This window comes from Mobula birostris, chromosome X (assembly GCF_030028105.1).
Source record: "Mobula birostris isolate sMobBir1 chromosome X, sMobBir1.hap1, whole genome shotgun sequence".
NCBI lineage: Eukaryota > Metazoa > Chordata > Chondrichthyes > Myliobatiformes > Myliobatidae > Mobula > Mobula birostris.
This window is the reverse complement of record NC_092402.1, coordinates 52,917,279-52,941,244: the sequence shown is the minus strand read 5'-3', so window position 1 is coordinate 52,941,244 and position 23,966 is coordinate 52,917,279. Positions and strand designations below refer to the sequence as shown.

The window sequence follows — 23,966 nt, the reverse complement described above, 5'->3', positions numbered from 1 at the left end:
GGTACCTCCTCCCTCATGGTAGTAATGAAAGAAGGTACGTCCAGGGCGGTGGGGGTCTTTAATGATGGATGCCGTTTTCTGGAGGCATCGTTTTTTGAAGGTGTCCTCGATGGCGGGGAAGGTTGCGTCCGTGATGGAGCTGGCGGAATCTACAACACTCTGCAGATTTTTCTGATCCTCTGCATTGGAGGCTCCACACCAGGCTGTGATACAACCAGTCAGAATGCTCTCCACTGTACATCTCCGGAAATTTGGAAGAGTCTTTGGCGACATAGCAAATCACTTGATGAAATATAGCCGCTGGTGTGCCTTCTTTGTGATTGCATCAATGTCTTGGGCCCAGGATAGATCCTCAGAGAAGTTGACGCCCAGGAAATTGAAGCTGCTCACCCTTTCCACTGCTGACCTCTCAATGAGAACTGGTCTGTGGTCTCTCAATTTGACAAATAGTCTAAATGGGCACTTGAATCACCCATACAGGGAAGTCTATGGATCAAGTGCTGGGTGACAGGATTGAGCCAAATGGCCTGTTTCCGTGCTGTAGTGCTCTGTGACACTCCACGGTCCCATGGTTGTGAGGATACTGGTAACTGGGTAAGGGTGGTACAGGGACTTATCTTTTTCTCTCGAAGAAAGGTCTCTTAAAGACTAGCCCCACAGAATGAACAGTGTAACTACACCTCACCCAGACCCCTGTCTCCGTGACCCCACTCCCTCCCCCACACCCCTCCCTGTATCCTGGACTCCCCTGGCCCCCACACTCCTCCGCATCTCTGTGACACCCCCCTTCCTTTACACACCTTCCTATCTCCATGAATCCCCATCCCCTGCACCCCTCCCTGTTTCTATGACCCCTCCAACTCTGTGACTCCCCTCTAACCCTCTACACCTCTCCTTATTTATCTCCTCAACCCGCCTGCTCCTCTAACAATCCCCTAACAACCGCCCTTCCGCACGTCATTGCCTTTAATTCCCAAATTTTCTGTCGGTCAGACAATGAGAGGACGGTGCCGCTCTGCGCCTTTAACTTCATTCCATTTAGCGCGCGTGCGCGAGTGACTTTTGCTTTCCTGCCGGTGAATGTCGGCGTCATGGCTACGGGCGGAGCAGGGGGAAAAGTGGGGGTGGGGGTGGGGGTGGGTGACCTCATTCCAACGTCATCCTCTCTCGGGCTGCGCCCCCTCCATCCTATCTGGCAGATGATCGCACCCCCCCTCCCCCGCCGGATGCCCCGGGAACTTGACCCCACACCCATGTTTTTTTCTTCTTGGTGACTTTCCATTTGCTCCTCTTGCTTTCTCCTCCTCGGGCATGGCTCTCTGCATTAAGATGGCTTGCACCCCCGCCGCCCTGGTAAATGTATTTTAGTTGTGTTGTGGGAGTGCGAAGGAGGCAGGGAGGGAGAAAGAAAGAGAGGAGATGACTGTCACCTCAGGAATGCAAACGGGAAAGGCGCGCGGTCCCTGCAATGCAGCCGAGAGTTTCATTGAAGGCAGCACCGTTGTTTTGCAGATACTGCATTACTATCCTGCATTTAATGCAATTCGGGACACTACAGGTGGTCCGTCGGTCCATTGCGTCCAGTAGGAGGGCACTGCGGTTTGCATTTAATGCAGTGCAGTTGTTCGCTGCATTGAGGTCGGGGAAATTGCATCCTGCGTTTAATGCAATTCGGAATCGTAAGAGTCCGGAAATTCCCCGAGCATTGCAGTCAGTTGCGGTAAATGCAAACTGCTGCAGCTTGAAGATGTGCACTTCTTAAGTTGCATTTACTGTGTTGCAGTCAGTTGCAGCCTGTATTTAAGGCAGTTTGGGGTTATTACATTACACTCTCTTCTTTCCCCTCTCCCTGTGCAGGAGGTCAGGATGGAGCCCGGGTCTCTGGCGCTGGGAGCCAGCATATGGTAGTGCAGCGTATTGGTGAGATCGGGTGGATTTGATGTTCAGCAGGACTTGGGTTGGAGGGTGGGGTCCTTGTACACTAAGTACAAAGGGACAACATACTGGGCAGACAGGCGGTCAGAGGGCAAGTGGCTAATTTGGCCGTGGCTGCGCGGGGGTTGTACGGGGCCCTGGTGAGCGCCGTGTCGGGGAACTGTTCTCCCTCCTCGAGGAAGGACGGACCTGTCACAGACAGTGCGGTGGAGGTCTCACCAGACCCATCCCTGGCGCGGGCGAGGGGGGGTGTCTTCGATCAGAATCAATGATCTTAGGTCGTGAAATTTGTTTACTAGGCAGCAGTAGAGTACAAAAGCACAATTAACTACAAATTACAAAATAAATAGTGCAAGAAAAGAGGAACAGTGAGGCAGCGTTCATGGCTACTTGTGGATTGGAAGAAGCTGTTCCTGAATTGCTAATTGAGTGTCTCTTCAGGTTCCTGCACCTCCTTCCTGGCGGTAGTAAAGAGAAGACGGCATGATCCTGATGCCATTGCCTTATTGCTATTAGTGCGTTCAATGGCTTCTGCGTGTTTTCAGACTTCTGTATGACAAGATGGATGCTTGCCTTCAAAACCCTGTCTTGTTTATATCCTAGCTTATAGTTTACCTGCACTGCACTTTTACATTTTAGAGTCACGGTCACAGAGCATTCCAGCACAGAAACAGGCCCTTCAGCCCATTGAGTCTGCATTGAACTATTATTCTGCCTTATTCTAGCTCAATGATCTGATCTGTACAAACAGTATGCCAGATGAGCTTTGCGATGGATCTCACTACATGTGACAATAGTTAACCAATGCTGATGACAAATTGCACACATTTGGCCCATATACTTTTAAAAGTTCCCCAAATGTGTAGTCCCAACAACCTGCACCTGGACCATAGCCCTCCAAACCCCTCCCATCCATGTACTTATCAAAACTTCTCTTCAATTTTGAAATTGTACCCGCACACATTACTTCACTGGCAGCTCGTTCCACTCTCGCTACCCTCGTGAAAAAGCTCCCTCTCATGTTCTTAAAGCATTTCACCTTTCAACCTTAATACATGACCTCTAGTTCTAGGCTTGCCCATTCTCTCGGGGAGGGGGGGGGAATCTGCTTGCTTTTACCTTATGTACACCCCTCACAATTTTCTATACCTCTCATTCACTAGGGAATAGAGAGGTATATGCTTCAGGGAATAGAGTCCTGACGTATTCAACTTCTCCCTACAACTCAGGTCCTCGAGTCCTGGCAACATCCTTGTAAATTTTCAATCTTATTGATATCCTGTAGCTAGGTGACAACAATTGCACAATCTCAATTGTTCTCTTGCATTTCTGATGCTCCTCCAGCACCTCATTTATTTGTAACTTCCAATACCTGCTCTGCACCTCCTCCTCCTTAACCAGAGGTTCAATCTCTCTCAAAAACCAAGGTTCCCTAAACTTGTGTTCCTTACCCTTTATTCTCACAAGAGCATACAGACTCTGTACTCCCAAAATTTCACTTTAGAAAGCCTCCCACTTACCAAGCATCCCTTTCCCAGAGGACAACCTGTCGCGATCCACACTTGCCAGGTCTTTTCTGATGCTATCAAAATTGGTCTTTCCCCAATTTAGAATCTCAACTCTCAGACCAGACCGATCCTTTCCCAGAATTATCTTGAACCCTATGACATTGTGATCACTGGCTACACACGCTAAGGAAACTAGTCCACGGAGCTGAACTATTACTCTGCCTGATACCATAGCCCTCCACAGTCAAGTCATTGGGTGTGTTCAAGGCAGAGATGGATGGGTTCTTGATTGGTGGTGGGGACAAGGTGGGAGAGGGGTTGAAAAAGAAATCACCCATGATTGAATGAGGGGACCAACTGGATAGCCAAAGTAGCCTAATTTTGGTCTCATATCTCATGGGTTAACAGTGTTGTGTCTGAACGCAGTAGCAGATTACATTATGCAGGCGGATAACTCATAATCTCCGCAGAGTGTTAATATTGGTTTTGCTTGCATGCTGACAAGTTGCAGAAATTTGATGAGGTAAGGATTTGCAAACATTATTTTGTAAGAGTGAACTATTTCAAGAAAAGCCCCAAGCAAGATTTTAATGGAGCTATGACTTAGTTCCTCATTTCGACGTGATCTTTACCGTCAGAATCAGGATTATTACTGACATGGATGAAATAAATTTTGCAGCAGCAGTACAGTGTCAGATATAAAATCACTACAAACCGCAAAAATAAATAAACAATAAGGTAGTGTTCATGAGTTTGTGAACTTTCCAGAAATTTGATGGTGGAAGTGAAGCAATTGTTCCAAAATCATTGAATGTGGGTCCTTGAGTGCATGTCCTGAATGGTGAGGGTACTTAGTGACGGGCACCTCCTTTTGAAGATGCCCTCAGTGATGGGCAGAGATGTGCCTGTGATAGAGTTGGCTGAGTCTCTAGTGATCCTCTGCATTTGATGCCTCCACACCTGTAAAAATTTGCAAGAGGTTTTACAAATCTCAAATTCCGAATGAACACGAGCTGCTGGTGTGTCTACTTTGATCAATATGTTCGGTCATTGATCAATCTTCAGAGATATTGACACTCAGAAACTGGAAACTGCTCACCCTTTCCATTGCTGACCCTTCGATGAGGGCTACTGTAGGTTCTTCCAACTTCCCCTTCCTGCAGTGCATAATCAGTTCCTTGGTCTTTGCTGACGTTAAATGCGAGGTTATTGCACTACCACACAACCAGCCGATCTTTGTTGCGTAATTTATAGATACCAGAAGGTAGCATTGCTTAATCACAAAGTCATACTGGGGTAGTGGGGAAAGAGTAATGTACAGTACTGGTACAGGTTGGTCCGTCACTGTACAACACCGGGGTACGGTACCGGTGGGGACGGGTCTATCACTGTGTGACACCGGGGTACGGTACCGGTGGGGACGGGTCTGTCACTGTGTAACACCGGGGTACGGTACCGGTGGGGACGGGTCTGTCACTGTGTAACACCGGGGTACGGTACCGGTGGGGACGGGTCTGTCACAGTATAACACCGGAGTACGGTACCGGTGGGGACGGGTCTGTCACTGTGTAACACCGGGGTACGGTACCGGTGGGGACGGGTCCGTCACTGTATAACACCGGGGTACGGTACCGGTGGGGACGGGTCTGTCACAGTATAACACCGGAGTACGGTACCGGTGGGGACGGGTCTGTCACTGTATAACACCGGGGTACGGTACCGGTGGGGACGGGTCTGTCACAGTATAACACCGGAGTACGGTACCGGTGGGGACGGGTCTGTCGCTGTGTAACACCGGGGTACGGTACCGGTGGGGACGGGTCTGTCACAGTATAACACCGGAGTACGGTACCGGTGGGGACGGGTCTGTCGCTGTGTAACACCGGGGTATGGTACCGGTGGGGACGGGTCCGTCACTGTGTAACACCAGGGTACGGTACCAGTGGGGACGGGTCCGTCACTGTGTAACACCGGGGTACAGTACCGGTGGGGACGGGTCCGTCGCTGTGTAACACCGGGGTACGGTACCGGTGGGGACGGGTCTGTCACTGTGTAACACCGGGGTACGGTACCAGTGGGGACGGGTCCGTTGCTGTGTGACACCGGGGTACGGTACCGGTGGGGACGGGTCTGTCACAGTATAACACCGGAGTACGGTACCGGTGGGGACAGGTCTGTCACTGTGTAACACCAGGGTACGGTACCGGTGGGGACGGGTCCGTCACTGTATAACACCGGGGTACGGTACCGGTGGGGACGGGTCTGTCACAGTATAACACCGGAGTACGGTACCGGTGGGGACGGGTCTGTCACTGTATAACACCGGGGTACGGTACTGGTGGGGACGGGTCTGTCACAGTATAACACCGGAGTACGGTACCGGTGGGGACGGGTCTGTCACTGTGTGACACCGGGGTATGGTACCGGTGGGGACGGGTCCGTCGCTGTAGAACACCGGGGTACGGTACCGGTGGGGACGGGTCTGTCACTGTGTAACGCCGGGGTACGGTACTGGTGGGGACGGGTCTGTCACTGTACAACACCAGGGTACAGTACCGGTGGGGACGGGTCTGTCACTGTGTAACACCGGTGGGGACGGGTCTGTCACTGTGTAACGCCGGGGTACGGTACCGATGGGGACGGGTCCGTCGCTGTGTAACACCGGGGTACAGTACCGGTGGGGACGGGTCCGTCGCTGTGTAACACCGGGGTACGGTACCGGTGGGGACGGGTCTGTCACTGTGTAACACCGGGGTACGGTACCGGTGGGGACGGGTCCGTTGCTGTGTAACACCGGGGTACGGTACCGGGTCCGTCGCTGTGTAACACCGGGGTACGGTACCGGTGGGGACGGGACTGTCACTGTGTAATACCGGGGTACGGTACCGGTTGGGTCGGGTCTGTCACTGTGTAATACCGGGGTACGGTACCGGTGGGGACGGGTCTGTCACTGTGTAACGCCGGGGTACGGTACCGGTGGGGACGGGTCCGTTGCTGTGTGACACCGGGGTACGGTACCGGTGGGGACGGGTCTGTCACTGTATAACACCGGGGTACGGTACCGGTGGGGACGGGTCCGTCACTGTGTAACGCCGGGGTACGGTATCGGTGGGGACGGGTCCGTCGCTGTATAACACCGGGGTACGGTACCGGTGGGGACGGGTCTGTCACTGTGTAACGCCGGGGTACGGTATCGGTGGGGACGGGTCCGTCGCTGTGTAACACCGGGGTACGGTACCGGTGGGGACGGGTCTGTCACTGTGTAACACCGGGGTACGGTACCGGTGGGGACGGGTCTGTCACTGTGTAACGCCGGGGTACGGTACCGGTGGGGACGGGTCAGTCACTGTGTGACACCGGGGTACGGTACCGGTGGGGACGGGTCTGTCACTGTGTGACACCGGGGTACGGTACCGGTGGGGACGGGTCTGTCACTGTGTGACACCGGGGTACGGTACCGGTGGGGACGGGTCTGTCACTGTGTGACACCGGGGTACGGTACCGGTGGGGACGGGTCTGTCACTATCACACCGGGGTACGGTACCGGTGGGGACGGGTCTGTCACTGTGTAACACTGGGGTACGGTACCGGTGGGGACGGGTCCGTCGCTGTGTAACACCGGGGTACGGTACCGGTGGGGACGGGTCTGTCACTGTACAACACCGGGGTACGGTACCGGTGGGGACGGGTCCGTCGCTGTGTAACACCGGGGCATGGTACCGGTGGGGACGGGTCTGTCGCTGTACAACACCGGGGTACGGTACCGGTGGGGACGGGTCCGTCGCTGTGTAACACCGGGGCATGGTACCGGTGGGGACGGGTCTGTCGCTGTGTAACACCGGGGTACGGTACCGGTGGGGACGGGTCCGTCGCTGTGTAACACCGGGGTACGGTACCGGTGGGGACGGGTCCGTCGCTGTGTAACACCGGGGTACGGTACCGGTGGGGACGGGTCCGTCGCTGTGTAACACCGGGGTACGGTACCGGTGGGGACGGTTCTGTCACTGTATAACACCGGGGTACGGTACCGGTGGGGACGGGTCTGTCACTGTATAACACCGGGGTACGGTACCGGTGGGGACGGGTCTGTCACTGTGTAACGCCGGGGTACGGTACCGGTGGGGACGGGTCTGTCACTGTGCGACACCGGGGTACAGTACCGGTGGGTAAAGAATCGTGGCTGAAAGATAGCTGCAGTTGGGAGCTAAATGTCAAAAGTTACATGTTATATCGGTGGAATAGGAAGGTAGGCAGAGGGGATGGCGTGTCTCTGCTGTTAACGAATGGCATCAAATCAGTAAAAGGATGTGACATAGGATCAGAAGATGTTGAATCCTTGTGGGTTGAGTTAAGAAACTGCAAACGTAAAAGAACCCTGATGGCAGTTATATACAGGTCTCCCGACAGTGGCTGGGATGTGGGCCAGAGATTACAACAGGAAATAGAAAAGGCATGTCAAAAGGGTAATGTTATGATGGTCATGGGAGAATTCAACATGCAGATAGATTTGGAAAATCAGGTTGGTAATGGATCGCAAATGAGTAAATTTGTTGGAATGCCTAAGAGGTGGCTTTTTTGAACAGTTTGTCGTTGATCCTCTTCGGGGATTAGCACTACAGGTTTCCCCCGCCATCCGAAGGTAGGGTGTTCCTCTGAAAAGGTTTGTAAGCCAGAAGGTCGTAAAGCGAAGAAGCAATTACCATTTATTTATATGGGAAAAATTTGTGAGTGTTCGCAGACCCAAAAATAACCTACGAAATCATGTCAAATAACACATAAAACCTAAAATAACAGTAACATATAGTAAAAGCAGGAATGATATGACAAATACACAGCCTATATAAATTAGAAATACTTCTCTACAACGATTGCCTGCACTGTTCCCATAGCGAAAATCTCACGCAAGCGCTCTTGGCAGAAAATCTAACACAAGCGCTGTTGGCAGAAACATTCTCTCCAGTAACCTTTAAGCTATGAAGATGCCAAATCATACCAAATAACATGTAAAAATACACAGCCGATATGAAGTAGAAATAATGTATGTACAGTGTAGTATCACTTACCGGAATTGGGACAGCGCCGAGCACACTGATGGTGTGTTAGACTGAGTTGTCAGAGTTTGGGTGGTGCAGTGGCCCCCACCCTCCGGGCAGCGAACCGATACCGATCAGCGAAGCATGCAGGGGTACAGCAGTAGCCGGGACGCACACAGCACATCTTTAAGAAAAAAGCTGAAACAAACAGGCTAATTAATAAGGTGCCACCTGGCACGTAAATGTCGGCCCAGATCAGAGACGATGCAAACGCCTCTGATCTGGGCCGACAATTACGTGCCGGGTGGCACCAAATTAACTAGCATGTTTATTTTGGCTTTTTTCTCAAAGATGTGCTGTGTGCCTCCCGGCTACCGCTGCATTCTCCGCGAATCGGTATCTGTCCATGGCCTGGGTGTTGGGGTGGTGGGACACCGGGGTGTCATCTCGTCGTCTGTTTCCATTAGGGCAGGCAGCTCATCTTCTCCTATGACTGCTCGCCTCGATGTCAAAGGTCGAGGTTCGTCGTCTGCTGTGGCTGATGTGGAAGACTTGCTTGACTGCTGAGCCTCACGCATTTTTCTATCATACAGTTCTTTGTAAGCACTCAAACCATCCTGCATGTATGCCCTAAACCAACGTACTCTTTCAAAATTAAAGTCATACTTTATCATTACTCATTTGGTTTCGATTGCTATCCTTTCCTCTTCCAATTGCATCAGCTCTTCATCTATCAGCTCCTGGTCATGAGATGCCAAAACCTCTTCAACATCATCTTCGTCAACTTCCACAAGCCAAACTCACTTCATCCTTACTTCGTTCACCACGATAGAAACACTTAATTATGTCTAGTTTTACGCTAAGTGTAACACCCTTACGAGCTCTTTTAGGCTTTTCCAATACCTTAGAACTCACCTTGCAAACGACTGCTCACAGGCACGTGTTTAAGCAATGCCAGCGAGAATGCCGTTCCAAATCTAGGGGAGAGCGGCTGCTCGGGGCGCGCACTGATTTTTTCCACGCACTGCATTTTTTCGTAACAGTGAGGTTTCATAAAGCGAACATTCGAAAAGCGGGGGACACCTGTACTGGATTAGGTGTTATGTAATGAGCCAGAGGTGATTAGGGAGCTTAAAAGTAAAAGAATCCCTTAGGAGCCAGAAATCACAATATGAATGAGTTCAACTTGAAATTTGATAGGGAGAAAGTAAAGTCTGATTTAGCAGTATTTCAGTGGATTGAAGGAAATTACAGCGGTATGAGAGAGGAGTTGGCCAAAGTAAATTGGAAGGAGATACTAGCAGGGCAGCAATGGCATGAGTTTCTGGTAAAAATGAGGAAGGTGCAGGATAGATGTATTCCAAAAACAAAGAAATACTCAAATGGCAAAATAGTACAACTGTGGCTGATAGGGGAAGTCAAAGCAAAGGAGTAGCAAACAAAGCAAAAATTATTGGGAAGATAGAGGATTGGGAAACTTTTAAAAACCTACAGACAGCAACTAAATGAATCATAAGGAGGGAAAAGATGAAATAATATAGTGAGCTAGTAAACAGTATCAAGGTGGATAGAAAAAAGTTTTTTCAAGTATATAAAAAAATAAGGGAGAGATTTAAGTAGATATAGGTAGGACCACTTGAAAATGAGGCCGGAGAAATAATAACAGGGACAAGGAGATGGCAGATGAACTAAATGAGTATTTTGCATCAGTCTTCATTGTGGAAGACACTATCAATGTGCCAGGTAGTGAAGGGTGTGAGGGAAGAGAAGTGAGCATAGTTACTATTACAAGGGAGAAGGTGTTCAAAAGCTGAAAGACCTGAAGGTACGTAAGTCACCCGGACCAGATGAACTGCACTCTACGGTTCTGAAGGAGGTAGTGGAGGCATTAGTAATGATCTTTCAAGAATCATTGGACTATGTCACTGTTCTGGAGAACAGAAAAATTGCAAATGTCACTCCACTCTCTAAGAAAGAGGGAGGCAGCAGAAAGGAAATCATAGACCAGTTAGTTTGACCTCAGTGGTTGGGAAGATGTTGGAGTCAATTGTTAAGGATGAGGTTATGAAGTCCTAGGTGACACAGGACAAGATAGGACAAAGTCAGCATGGCTTCCTTGGGGGAAAATCTTGACTGACAGACCTGTTGGAATTCCTTGAGATTACAAGTAGGGGATTATAAAGGGGATGCAGTGGATGTTGTATATTTGGATTTTCAGAAGGCCTTTGACAAGGTGCCACACATGAGGCTGCTTACCAAGTTAAGAGCCCATGGTATTACAGTTAAGTTACTAACATGGTTAGAGCACTGGCTTATTGGTATGAGGCAGTGAATGGGAATAAAAGGATCTTTGTCTGGTTGGCTGCCAGTGACTAGTGGTGTTCCACAGGGGTCGGTGTTGGGACCGCTTCTTTTTGTGCTGTATATCAATGATTTAGATAACGGAATAGATGGGTTTGTTGCCAAATTTGCAGATGATACAAAGGTTGGTGGAGGAGCAGGTAGTGTTGAGGCAACAGGAAGGCTGCAGAAGGACTTAGACAGATTAGGAGAATGGGCAAGAAAGTGGCAAATGATACAGTGTTGGAAATTGCATGGTCATGCACTATGGTAGAAGAAATAAATGTACAGACTATATTCTAAATGGGGAGAAAATCCAAAAATCTGAGATGCAAAGGGACTTGGGAGTCCTTGTGCAGAGCACCCTAAAGGTTAACTTGCAGGTAGAGTTGGTGGTGAGGAAGGCAAATGCCATGTTAGCATTCATTTCAAGAGGTTTAGAATACAAGAGCAAGGATGTGATGCTGAGGGTTTATAAGGCACTGGTGAAGCCTCACCTTGAGTATTATGAACAGTTTTGGGCCTCTCATCTTAGAAAAGATGTGCTGGCATTGGAGAAGGTTCCGAAGAGGTTCACAAGGATTTTGGAAATGAAAGGGTTATCATATGAAGAACGTTTGATGGCTCTGGGTCTGTACTCGCTGGAATTTAGAAGGATGAGGGGGGATCTCATTGAAACCTTTTGAATGTTGAAAGGGCTAGACAGAGTAGATGTGGAAAGGATGTTTGCCATGGTGGGGGAGTCTAGGTCAAGAGGGCACAGCCTCAGCAGGATAGAGGGGCATCCATTTAAAACAGAGATGCAAAGAAATTTCTTTAGCCAGAGGGTGGTGAATTTGTGGAATTTGTTACCAGAAGCAGCTGTGGAGGCCAGGACATTGGGTTTGTTTAAGGCAGAGATTGACTGGCCACAGAATCAAAGGTTAAGGGGAGGAGGCCAGGGAGTGAGGCTGAGGAGGGGATAACAAAGGATCAGCCATGATTGAAGCAGATTCGATAGGCCAAATGGCCTAATCCTGCTCCTATGTCTTATGGTCCTCCGACACTGCTGGAACCAAACTGTATTGGTCTCTTCCATTCCTTTGGATTCATGAAATGCATGGAGAGTGGGAGCTTGCTACATGGGCAATAACTTGCTCTCCATATCAGACTGCCCTGGCTTGTAGACAGCTAGGATGCAACATTCATGGGCAACCCCAACCATCGGAGGGCCTCAGGTTTATTATTGTCACATGTACTGAGATACAGTGAAAAGCCTGACTTACAGATCAGATCATTACACATTCTATTGAGGCAGTACAGGCTGAAACAATAACAGGATGCAGAATAAAGCGTAACAGTTACAGACAAACTGTAGAGCAGGAAAGAAGGTGTTAGGGCTGTGATGAGGTAGATTGAGGTCGATTCCATTTTGTACTTGAGGACTGTAACAGTGGGGTAGAATCTGTCCTTGAGCCTGGTGGTATGTGCTTTCAGGCTTTTGTATCTTCTGCCCGATGGGAGAGGGGAGAAGAGAGAATGTCGGGGTGGGTGGGGTCTTTGATTATTCTGGCTGCTTCACTGAGCAGTGAGAAGTGTAGACAGAGTCCATGGAGGGGAGGCTGGTTTCTGTGATGTGCTGAGCTGTGTCCACAACTCTCTGCGGTCTCTTGTGGCCACCGGCAGAGCAGTTGATGCCTAAGCTCTAAGGAGAGGTTGGACAAACTTGGGCTGTTTTCTCTGGAGCGATGGACGCTGTGGTTTATCGATGTACCTGATAGAGATTTATAAGATCATGAGAGGCATAGATACCTTTCCCCTCCAGGATCAAACTTTCCAATACCAGAGGGCATACGTTTAAGATGAGGGAGAGTAAGTCCAAAGAAGCTGTTTTTTTCCCCTGCACAGAGAGAGGTGGGTGCCTGGAATGTGCTGCCTGGGGTGGTGGGAGAGGGAGATATGACTGAGGTGCTTAAGAGGCTCTTAGTCAGAAACATGGATGAGCAGGGAACGAAGAGATAAGGACATTGTGGAGGCAGAAAAGATTTATTTTAATTTGGAACTGTATTTGGCACAGACAGTGTTGGTCGAAGAGCCTAGACCTGTCCTGTAATGTTCCCTGTTCTTTGTATGTGTGAGTGTCACTGTGTGTGAGAGTGAGAGTAACTACAACCCTTTGCTTTGTCATGAGGTAATAAAGCAGAATTCATATTTCATTTCCGCTGAGCTAAATATAGACTTTGACACAAGGGTTTGAGATTTCACAATCAACAACTTAACTAAGCTGGACATGTCTACCAAATAACCGGATTAGCCAGTTTCTGAAAACACACTTAAAATTGCAGCAGGAACATACACTTCCTGTTCAAGGAAGTCAGAACATAAACACAATCAGAGTACATGCACACATAGGGCACAGCAAACAGGCAGGGTACAAACACAGAGTGAATCTCCCTCCACACTGTCCCATCACACACTCCCAGGGTCCTACACAGAGTGAATCTCCCTCCACACCGTCCCATCACACACTCCCAGGGTCCTACACAGAGTGAATCTCCCTCCACACCGTCCCATCACACACTCCCAGGGTCCTACACAGAGTGAATCTCCCTCCACACCGTCCCATCACACACTCCCAGTGTCAGAAACAGAGTGAATCTCCCTCCACACTGTCCTATCACACACTCCCAGGATCAGACACAGAGTGAATCTCCATCCACACTGTCCCATCACACACTCCCGGGATCAGACACAGAGTGAAGCTCCCTCCACACTGTCCTATCACACACTCCCGGGGTCCTACACAGAGTGAATCTCCCTCCACACCGTCCCATCACACACTCCCAGGATCAGACACAGAGTGAATCTCCCTCCACACTGTCCTATCACACACTCCCAGGATCAGACACAGAGTGAATCTCCCTCCACACTGTCCTATCACACACTCCCGGGATCAGACACAGAGTGAATCTCCCTCCACACTGTCCTATCACACACTCCCGGGATCAGACACAGAGTGAAGCTCCCTCCACACTGTCCTATCACACACTCCCGGGGTCCGACACAGAGTGAATCTCCCTCCACACTGTCCTATCACACACTCCCGGGATCAGACACAGAGTGAATCTCCCTCCACACCATCCTATCACACACTCCCGGGATCAGACACAGAGTGAATCTCCCTCCACACCATCCCATCACACACTCCCGGGGTCAGACACAGAGTGAATCTCCCTCCACACCATCCCATCACACACTCCCAGGGTCAGACACAGAGTGAATCTCCCTCCACACAGTCCCATCACACACTCCCGGGGTCAGACACAGAGTGAATCTCCCTCCACACAGTCCCATCACACACTCCCAGGGTCAGACACAAGAGTGAATCTCCTTCCACACCGTCCCATCACATACTCCTGGGGTCAGACACAGAGTGAATCTCCCTCAACACTGCCCCATCACACACTCCCAGGGTCAGACATAGTGAATCTCCCTCCACACCATCCCATCACACACTCCTGAGGTCAGACACAGAGTGAATCTCCCTCCACACAGTCCCATCACACACACCCAGGGTCAGACACAGAGTGAATCTCCCTCCACACTGTCCCATCACACACTCCCGGGGCAGATGCAGAGTGAATCTCTCTCCACACCATCCCATCACACACTCCCGGGGTCAGACACAGAGTGAATCTCCCTCCACACCATCCCATCACACACTCCCGGGGTCAGACACAGAGTGAATCTCCCTCCACACAGTCCCATCACACACTCCCAGGGTCAGACACAAGAGTGAATCTCCTTCCACACCGTCCCATCACATACTCCTGGGGTCAGACACAGAGTGAATCTCCCTCAACACTGCCCCATCACACACTCCCAGGGTCAGACATAGTGAATCTCCCTCCACACCATCCCATCACACACTCCTGAGGTCAGACACAGAGTGAATCTCCCTCCACACAGTCCCATCACACACACCCAGGGTCAGACACAGAGTGAATCTCCCTCCACACTGTCCCATCACACACTCCCGGGGCAGATGCAGAGTGAATCTCCCTCCACACCATCCCATCACACACTCCCGGGGTCAGACACAGAGTGAATCTCCCTCCACACCATCCCATCACACACTCCCGGGGTCAGACACAGAGTGAATCTCCCTCCACACTGTCCAATCACACACTCCCGGGGTCAGACAGAGAGTGAATCTCCCCCCACACTGTCCCATCACACACTCCCGGAGTCAGATACAGAGTGAATCTCCCTCCACACTGTCCCATCACACACTCCCAGGGTCAGACACAGAATGAATCTCCCTCCACACCGTCCCACCACATAATCCTGGAGTCAGACTCAAAGTGAAGCTCCTTCTGCACCAGGAGAGGAGAATCCCCAGTCCTCCTAGCACCTCCATCCCGCCGTCCCCTACATATCCTCATCCCTTCAATCACTCGGTTCCTTTATTTACTTACTTGCCCATCAACCCCATGTACATCGAAACACACAGTGATTTACGTTAACAACTCGAGGGTGCGCTGAGGGCAGCCCGCAATTGTTGTCACACATTCCAGCACCAACATCGCATCATTTCCCACAATGCTCAGCAGAACAACACCGAACACAACGAGTAACAATAAACAGCAGTAAAACCAACCTCTTTCCCACCCAGTCAGCACTCCAACCCTATGACTGGCCACCTCTAGCCCTCAATCCACTGCACCCCTCAATCCCTCCGTCCCCTCCATCCACTCCACCCCCCTGTTCCCTCCATCCAATCCACTCCTCCATCCCGCCGTCCCCTACATATCCTCATCCCTTCAATCACTCGGTTCCCTTATTTACTTACTTGCCCATCAACCCCATGTACATCGAAACACACAGTCATTTATGTTAACAACTCGAGGGTGCGCTGAGGGCAGCCCGCAAGTGTTGTCACACATTCCAGCACCAACATCGCATCATTTCCCACAATGCTCAGCAGAACAACACCGAACACAACGAGTAACAATAAACAGCAGTAAAACCAACCTCTTTCCCACCCAGTCAGCACTCCAACCCTATGACTGGCCACCTCTAGCCCTCAATCCACTGCACCCCTCAATCCCTCCGTCCCCTCCATCCACTCCACCCCTCAATCCCTCCGTCCCCTCCATCCACTCCACCCCTCAACCCCTCTGTCCCCTCCATCTACTCCACCCCTCTGCCCACTCCACACCTTCATCCCCTTCACTCCTCCATACCTCTGTCCCCTCAATCCCTCCATCCCCACCATCCACTCCACCCCTCAATCCCTCTGTCCCCTACATCCACTCCACCCCTCTGTTCCCTCCATCCAATCCACTCCTCCATCCATCCAAGCCTCCATCAACTCCACCCCTCCATCCCTCCGTCCCCTCCATCCACTCCACTCCACCCCTCAATCCCTCCATCCCCTCCATCCACTCCGCCCCTCAATCCCTCCGTCCCCTCCATCCACTCCACCCCCCTGTTCCCTCCATCCAATCCACTCCTCCATCCCGCCATCCCCTCCATCCACTCCACCCCCCTGTTCCCTCCATCCAATCCACTCCTCCATCCCGCCGTCCCCTCCATCCACTCCACCCCCCTGTTCCCTCCATCCAATCCACTCCTCCATCCATCCAAGCCTCCATCAACTCCACCCTTCCATCCCTTCGTCCCCTCCATCCACTCCACTCCACCCCTCAATCCCTCCGTCCTCTCCATCCACTCCATCCCTCAATCCCTCCATCCCCTCCATCCACTCCACCCCTCAATCCCTCTGTCCCCTCCATCCATCCACCCCTCTGCCCACTCCACACCTTCATCCCCTCCACTCCTCCATACCTCTGTCCCCTCCATCCACTCCACCCCTCAATCCCTCCATCCCCTCCATCCATCCACCCCTCTGCCCACTCCACACCTTCATCCCCTCCTCCATACCTCTGTCCCCTCCATCCCTCTGTCCCCTCCATCCACTCCATCCCTCTGTCCTCTCCATCCACTCCACCCCTCCAACCCTCCATCTCCTCTGTCCATTCCATCCCTCCATGCACTCCACTCCATCCTTCCATCCACTCCACTCCTCCACTCCTCCATCCATTCCACCCCTCTATCCCTCCATCCACTCTATCCTTCCATCCACTCCACTCCTCCACTCCTCCATCCATTCCACCCCTCTATCCCTCCATCCACTCCACTCCTCCAACCCTGTCCTCTCCATCCACTCCACCCCTCTATCCCTCCATCTCTCTGTCCACTCCATCCCTCTGTCCTCTCCATTCACTCCACCCCTCCGTTTCCTCCATCCACTCCACTCCTCCAACCCTCCATCTCCCCTGTCCATTCCATCCCTCCATGCACTCCACGCCATGCTTCCATCCATTCCACCTCTCTATCTCTCCATCCACTCCACCCCCATCCCTCTGTCCTCTCTGTCCAGTCCAGCCCTCCATCCCTCCATTCCCTAGTCCTCCATCCCCGCTGTCCACTCCACATCTCCAACCCTCCATCCACTCCACACCCTCTGACCACTCCATCCCTAAACTCCCTTCCAACCCTCCATTCATCTCCACTGTTCTACCTCCTCCATTCCTCTGTCCCTCCATTCCCTCCACCTCTTCCAATCTCAGATCCCCTCTCTCACCTACGCCCACCATGGAAAAAATAAATTCTGACTGTCTGCGCCTCTCAAATTCCTATAAGCCTCTATCAGGTCTCCCCTCAGCCTGCACTGCTCCACCATGTTATGAGCCAGGAGTTTGCAAAGGTTCACTAGAGTAGGTTGTGTGTCGACAAAGAGGCCACGGGCAAATGGGAGGCTTTTAAATGTGAGACAGTGAGAGCTCAAGGTCTGTAGGTTCTTGTTCCCGAGTGAAGGGCAAAACTGGCAGGAGTAGGGACCTCTGGATGACTAGGGATATGAAGGCACTGGCTGGGAAAGTGAAGGTGGCATGGGTCAGCTACAGATCAACTGAACCCCTGGAGGATTATAGGAGATGCAGGAATATACTCAAGAAGGAAACCAGAGGGCAAAAAGGTATACGAGATGGCTTTAGCAGAGAACATAGAACAGTGCCCTTCAGCCCATAATGTTTTGCTGACCCTTTAACGTACTCCAAGATCAATCTAACCCTTCCCTTCCACATAGCCCTACATTTTTCTATCATTCACATGCTTATCCAAGAGTCTCTTAAAAGTTTCTAATGTATCTGTCTGTACCAACACCTCTAGCAGGGCATTCCATGCACCCGTAACTCTGTGTGTAAAAACCCTACCTCTAACATCCCCCATATACATTCCTCCAATCACTTTAAAAGTATGCTTCCTCGGATTAGCCACTTTCACCCTGGGAGAAAGGCACTGGCTGTCAACCTTATCTGTGCTTCTTATCATCTTATACACCCCTATCAAGTCACTTCTCATTCTCCTTCACTCCAAAGCGAAAAGCCCCAGCTCACTCAACATATTCTCATAAATCATGCTCTCTAATCCAGGCAGCATCCTGGTAAATCTCCTCTGCACTCTCTAAAGCTTCCACATCCTTCCTGTAATAAGTGGCTAGAGTATTCCAAGTGTGGTCTAACCAAGGTTTTAAAGAGCTGCAACATTACCCTGTGGCTCAACTAATGAAGGCCAACACACCATATGCCTTCTTAACCACTCTATCAACTTTAAGGTATCTGTGATTGTCCAGTGGTTGGGTGGGGGGGAGGGATGACTAGGTCGGGACCTGTAAACATTGGAGGTTTTGGAGGGGTGAAAAGCAACCTAGGTTCTGAGGTGGGTGCTTGACAGGATGAGTGGTGAGAGGGTGAGGGGATTCCAGAACTGGGGCAGGAATATGATGGACAGGGGGACATGTTCCAGAATAAGAGGGGTGGGGGAAGAGGCTGAACGTGCTCCTGTCTCCATCAACAATGCTGAGGTTGAGAGGAACTGAGAATCTCACATTCCTAGGAGTGAACATCACCAATCCAGTGCTCCCAGTGCAGCCTCCTCTACATTGTCGAGACCCAAAGCTGATTGCCGGACTGCTTCATTGACCACCTATACTCTGAATGCCCCAAAAGGCAGGATCTCCTGGCAGCCACTCATTTCAACTAGACTTCCCATTTCTATTCAGACTAGTCTGTCCATGGCCTCCTCCACTGCCACGATGAGGCTAAACTCAGGTTGGAGGAGCAAGACCTTATATTCCAGCTGGGTAGCCTCCAACCTGATGGCATGAACATCAATTTCTCCAATGTGTGGTAATTTCTCCCTGCTCTCTCCTTTTTTGCTCCATTCCCCATTCTCGTTCACCTCTCACCCCTTCTCTCCTCACCTGACCGATGCCTCTGTCTGGTTCCCCTCCTCCTTCCCTTCGTCCCACAGTACACTGTCCTCTCCTGTCAGATTCCTCCTCCTTCAGCCCTTCACCTCTTCCACCTATCACTTCCCAGTTTCTTCCTTCACTCCCCCTCTCACCTGGTCTCACTTACCTTGTATTCCTCTCCCCTCCCCACCCCACCTAATTCTGCATCCTGCTCCCCTTCCTTTCCACTCCTGATGAAGGGTCTTGGCCCGAAACGTAGATTGTTTATTCCCCACCATAGATGCTGCCTGACCTGCTGAGGTCCTCCAGCATTTTGTGTGTTACTCTCTTCGACAACTTTGCTCAACTTGTCCAACAGCTTGAAGCCTAATTATTGGGAAGCGCATTCCTCATAGGGAGAGTGACAGGACAGCTCGGGAAAGGGACTGCCAACGCAGCGATTTAGCGGGCAATTTTTCCCTGAGCAGCAGACTGCATGTCCAAGAGATTTTTAAAAAATGGGACTGGAAGGAAACTGACAGTGTCAGTGGAGTTGTTAAGAGTGGGGGTGGAGGGGAAGGTGGGAAATGAAGATACCCCAATTCTCACGACCCTTCCCATAGCATAGTGCTCCCCTTTCACTGTTCATACAGATCAGATCATTACGCAGTGTGTTCAGGTAGAACAAGGTAAACCAATAACAGAATGCAGAATAAAGTGTCACAGTTCCAGAGAAAGTGCAGCGTAGGCAGACAATAAGGTGCAAGGGTCACTCGAGAGACTGAGTTGTAGGAAGAGGCTGAGCAGTTTGGGACATTTTTCATTGGTGCATTGGAGACTGAAGGTGACCTTTTCGGGGTGAATGAAACCATGAAGGACATAGACAGGGTGAATGTGCACAGTTTTTCACTCCCAGGAAGTGGAATTGAAAACTAGAAGGCCCAAGTTTAAGGTGAGAGGGGAAAGATTTATCAGGAACCTGAGGAGCAACATTTTCACCCAGAAGATAGTCTGAGCTGACAGAGGAAGAGGTACATTTACAACATTAATAAGGCCCCTGGACAAGTACACAGATGGGAAAGGTAGAGGGATATGGCCCAAACATGGGCAGTTGGGAACCTTAGTCGATGTGGACTGGTTGAACCGAAAGGCCTGTTTCCATGCTGTATGACTCCGTGATTTTCGGGGTCACGTGCCCAAGTGGGGGTGATGCGTCTCCTTGAATTGTCACAACATATATTCCTCAGCGCCACAGCCTTCATTCTGCTGGGCAGGAGAGGTGGGGGTTTCTGTGGGGTTTTTGGAGTCGCCGGGGCGAAAGTCTACAGTGTGATTTGTAGACGGTGTGCACTGCATTTACTGTGTGCCAGTGGTGGAGGGAGGGGGGTGTTCAGGGGGGAGGTAGAATGGGATGCTTTCCATTCCGATCAAATGGGATGCTTTGTCCCAGCAGTATCAAGCTTCTCGACAGTTGTTATAGTCACACTCATCCCAGGCAAGTGGGGAGTGAAACATCACACTCCTGACCTGTAGACAGTGGAGAGGTAATGTAGTGGATGTGGAGTGCATGGACTAACTCCACCCAGGCAAGTGGGGAGTGTTCCATCACACTCCTGACCTGAGGACAGTGAAGAGGTAATGTGGTGGATGTGGAGTACATGGACTAACTCCACCTGGGCAAGTGGAGAGTGTTCCATCACACTCCTGACCTGTAGACAGTGGAGAGGTAATGTGGTGGATGTGGAGTGCATGGACTAATTCCACCCAGGCAAGTAGGAAGTGTTTCGTCACACCATTAATCCATGGATGATGGAGGGATTTTGGGGTGTCACTCCCTATAGGTTATCCAAGCTTTCTGTTTTGGTTGGAAGTCTTACCCATGTTGAAGATGGTCATGGCTGGTCTTGAAGTGGTGGGAAAGGTATTGAATGTATGTCCAAGCGTAGTGTTGTGCATAAAACTTGTCCAGCTCGAGCAAAGGTTATGGTGGATGGTGGTTTATCTGACTCCCTCCCCAACCTCAGCTCCCATCCCTTTCCCCAAATATCTGCTCATCCTCTTCTTGAATATACCCAGTGATCCAGTCTCTAGGGTAGAGGATTCTTAAGATCCACCTACCTCCCAGAGAAACAATCCCCCTCTACTTATTCTGAAACTATTCTTCTACCTACCCCACACACCCAGTTCTGAAATCCCCCTACCAGGGGAAACATCCTCTCCCCACCCACCCTGTCCAGCTCTGACCATGTTGCCTCTCACTCCTCCAAAACCTTTAACGGGTACATGGTCCCAACTTTGTCAACTCTTCCACTCAAGGCAAAGAGGGGAAATCTTAGAGGTACACAATATTATGAAGGGTATAGGGATCTTCAATTTAGGGTGAAAAAATGAAGTATCTGAGGGGAACCTGAGGGGGAACTTCTTCACTCAGAGTGGTAAGGGTGTGGAATGAGCTGCCAGTAGAAGTGGTGGATGTGGGTTCAACTGCAAGATTGAAGAGAAGCTTGGATAAATACAAGGACGGGCAGGGGTATGGAGGGCTATGGTTCAGGTGTGGATTGATGGGACTAGGCAGAATAACTGTTTGGCACAGACAATGGGCTGAAGGAGAGCTTCTATGCTGTAGTGCTCTGTGACTATAACCCAGGCGAGGAAGTTCCTTGAGAGTGTTGCAAGGGACTGGAGCCATTTGGCAAACAGAGGCAAGATAAAGATGGAAATGAATGATTCTAGGATGTCATTCACTATTTATTGGATATTTTACTAAATCTGAAATATTACTGGCCTTTGATGTGCAGACTTGTTTAGTTATTAATGCCTGTGTGATTAGTGATTGATTATGTAAATAAGGAATATGAACATCCACAAGGTTACTAATTGGTCAATAACTTTATCCAACTCATCTATTTCTATATAAAAATGGCATTTTGTTCAAACTTTCGGACAGTGTGGTGACAGGGGCCGGGCAGTTCGCCTTGTGCACAAATAAAATGTAATTGAGGCCAGTGTGAGTTTTTCGAGTCCAGTTAATCAGAGATGACGGAGGGATGTGCTGGGGAGATGAGGTGGACAAGCTGGGTGATTCCAGCACATCCCCAGGGAGAGATGGGGGGAGAATGTAAGATTGGAGAGAGAGAGGGACAGACAGTGAGTGAAGTTGTGGAGGATAGGCAGATGGTCAGCGTGTGAAAGGGATGGGGACAGAGTGTGGGAGAGGTGAGAGAGATGGACAGTGTGTGAGAGAGATGAATAAGCATGTGGGAGAGAGAGGGATGTACAGAGTGTGGGAGAGGTGGTGAGAAAGAGAGGAATAGATAGACTGTGGAAGAGGTGGGGGAGAGAGAGGAATGGACCGAGTGTGGAAAAGGTGACCGAAATGGACAGTGTGTGAGAGAGGTGGGAGAGAGACTGTGGGAGAAAGGGATAGACAGAATGTGATAGAATTCAACAGAGAATGAGAGAGGTGGAAGAGAGAGAGAGATGGACAGAGTGTAGGAGATGTGGACAGAGTAGGAAAGGGAGGAAGTTAATGAGAGAAAGATGAGTGAAAGGTGGGAGAGAAGATGGAAGGGGATGGATGAGAGAGATGGACAGAGTGTGGGAGTGGTCAGAGAGGAGATGATCGAGGGTGTGGGGGGAGAGAGAAATGACAGAGTGAAAGAGAGGGGTCTGAACAGTGACAGAGGTGAGAGGGAGACAGAGACAGCAGGGTGGGGCAGAGAGATGGACAGTGTGTGAAAGGTGAAGAGAGATGGAAAGAGGGAGACAGGGATGTACAGAGTGTGGGAGAGAGATGGACAGTGAGAGGAGGGAGAGAAAGAGGTGGACAGAGTGTGAAAGGTGAGATTGACAGAGTGAGAGAGGCAAGAGAGAGAGTGGGATGAAGAGTGTGAGAGAAAGAGAGAAATGAACAGTGTGTGAGACAGGTGAGAATAGAGGGATGGAGAGAGTGAGAGAGAGGAGAATGAATAGAGAGTGTGCATCAGATGAAGAGAAGGATGTAGAGAGTGTGGGAGAGCTGAGGAGAAAGAGCGGGCAGTTGCAGGATGGTAAAATGGGGATAAATGATCAATTCGGGGGGGAGGGGTCTTCACTGGGGGTTCTGGTGGGGGAGAGTGCGCTCTCGGGCTGCCCCCCTGCCAGTCTTCAATCAGCAACTGTCCTGCGGCTGAGTGACATTTGCGTCGGAGAGCTGTGGAGAGTTGTCAGCCTGCGCAGCCAGCTTGAAGTGTAGGCAGATGGAGGAAAAGTGTGGATATCCATCCATCCATGCCCTCCCCTCCCCTCCCCACCCCACTCTCCATCGGTGAACACATCACCTGTCAGGGAGCTGTCTGTCAGTCTGAGTGAAGGGAAGACAGATGGCGAAGACTCAGGAGAACCACAGCCTTAGCTCTGAATCCTGGCCAGGTGGCCATGTGGGGAGTGCTGATGCAGCTGAAGTGCTGTGTGCTAGTTCTGAGCACCACACCACAGGGAGGACGTGACCACACTGGGGAGGTGCAGCAGGAAATGGTACTGGTATTGGGATTGGTTTATTATTATCACACGTACTGAGCTATGGTGAAAATCCTGTCTTTCATACTGTTCATACAGATCGGATCATTACACAGTGTATCGAGGTAGAACAAGGTAAGACAGTAACAGAATGCAGAATAAAGTGTCACAGTTACAGAGAAAGTGCAGTGCAGGTAGTCAGTAAGGTACAAGATCATAACGAGGTAGATTATGAGGTCAGGAGTCAATCTTATTGTGCTGGGATACCATTCGATAGTCTGATTACAGTGGGGTAGAATCTGTCCTTGAGTCTGGAAGTGTGTGCTTTCAGGCTTTTGTATCTTCCGCCCAATAGCAGGGAAAAGAAGAGAAAAA

At 50.5% G+C, this 23,966-nt stretch overlaps 1 protein-coding gene across 2 annotated transcripts in view; it reads left to right on the top strand.

Annotated features, from left to right (window-relative positions):
* LOC140191932 (ATP synthase F(0) complex subunit C3, mitochondrial-like) overlaps positions 1-23,966 on the top strand; it is a 30,214-nt gene that overhangs the window by 3,230 nt on the left and 3,018 nt on the right. Inside the window, exon 1 of one of the 2 annotated variants that reach the window (XM_072249817.1) lies at positions 1,280-1,353. The exons of the other annotated variant lie outside the window; for it this stretch is intronic. Within the exon in view, the coding sequence (XP_072105918.1) occupies positions 1,312-1,353 (42 nt within the window). The 5' untranslated portion in view covers positions 1,280-1,311. Of the gene's footprint in view, positions 1-1,279; positions 1,354-23,966 lie in introns of those variants that run through there. 2 annotated transcript variants of the gene reach the window in all.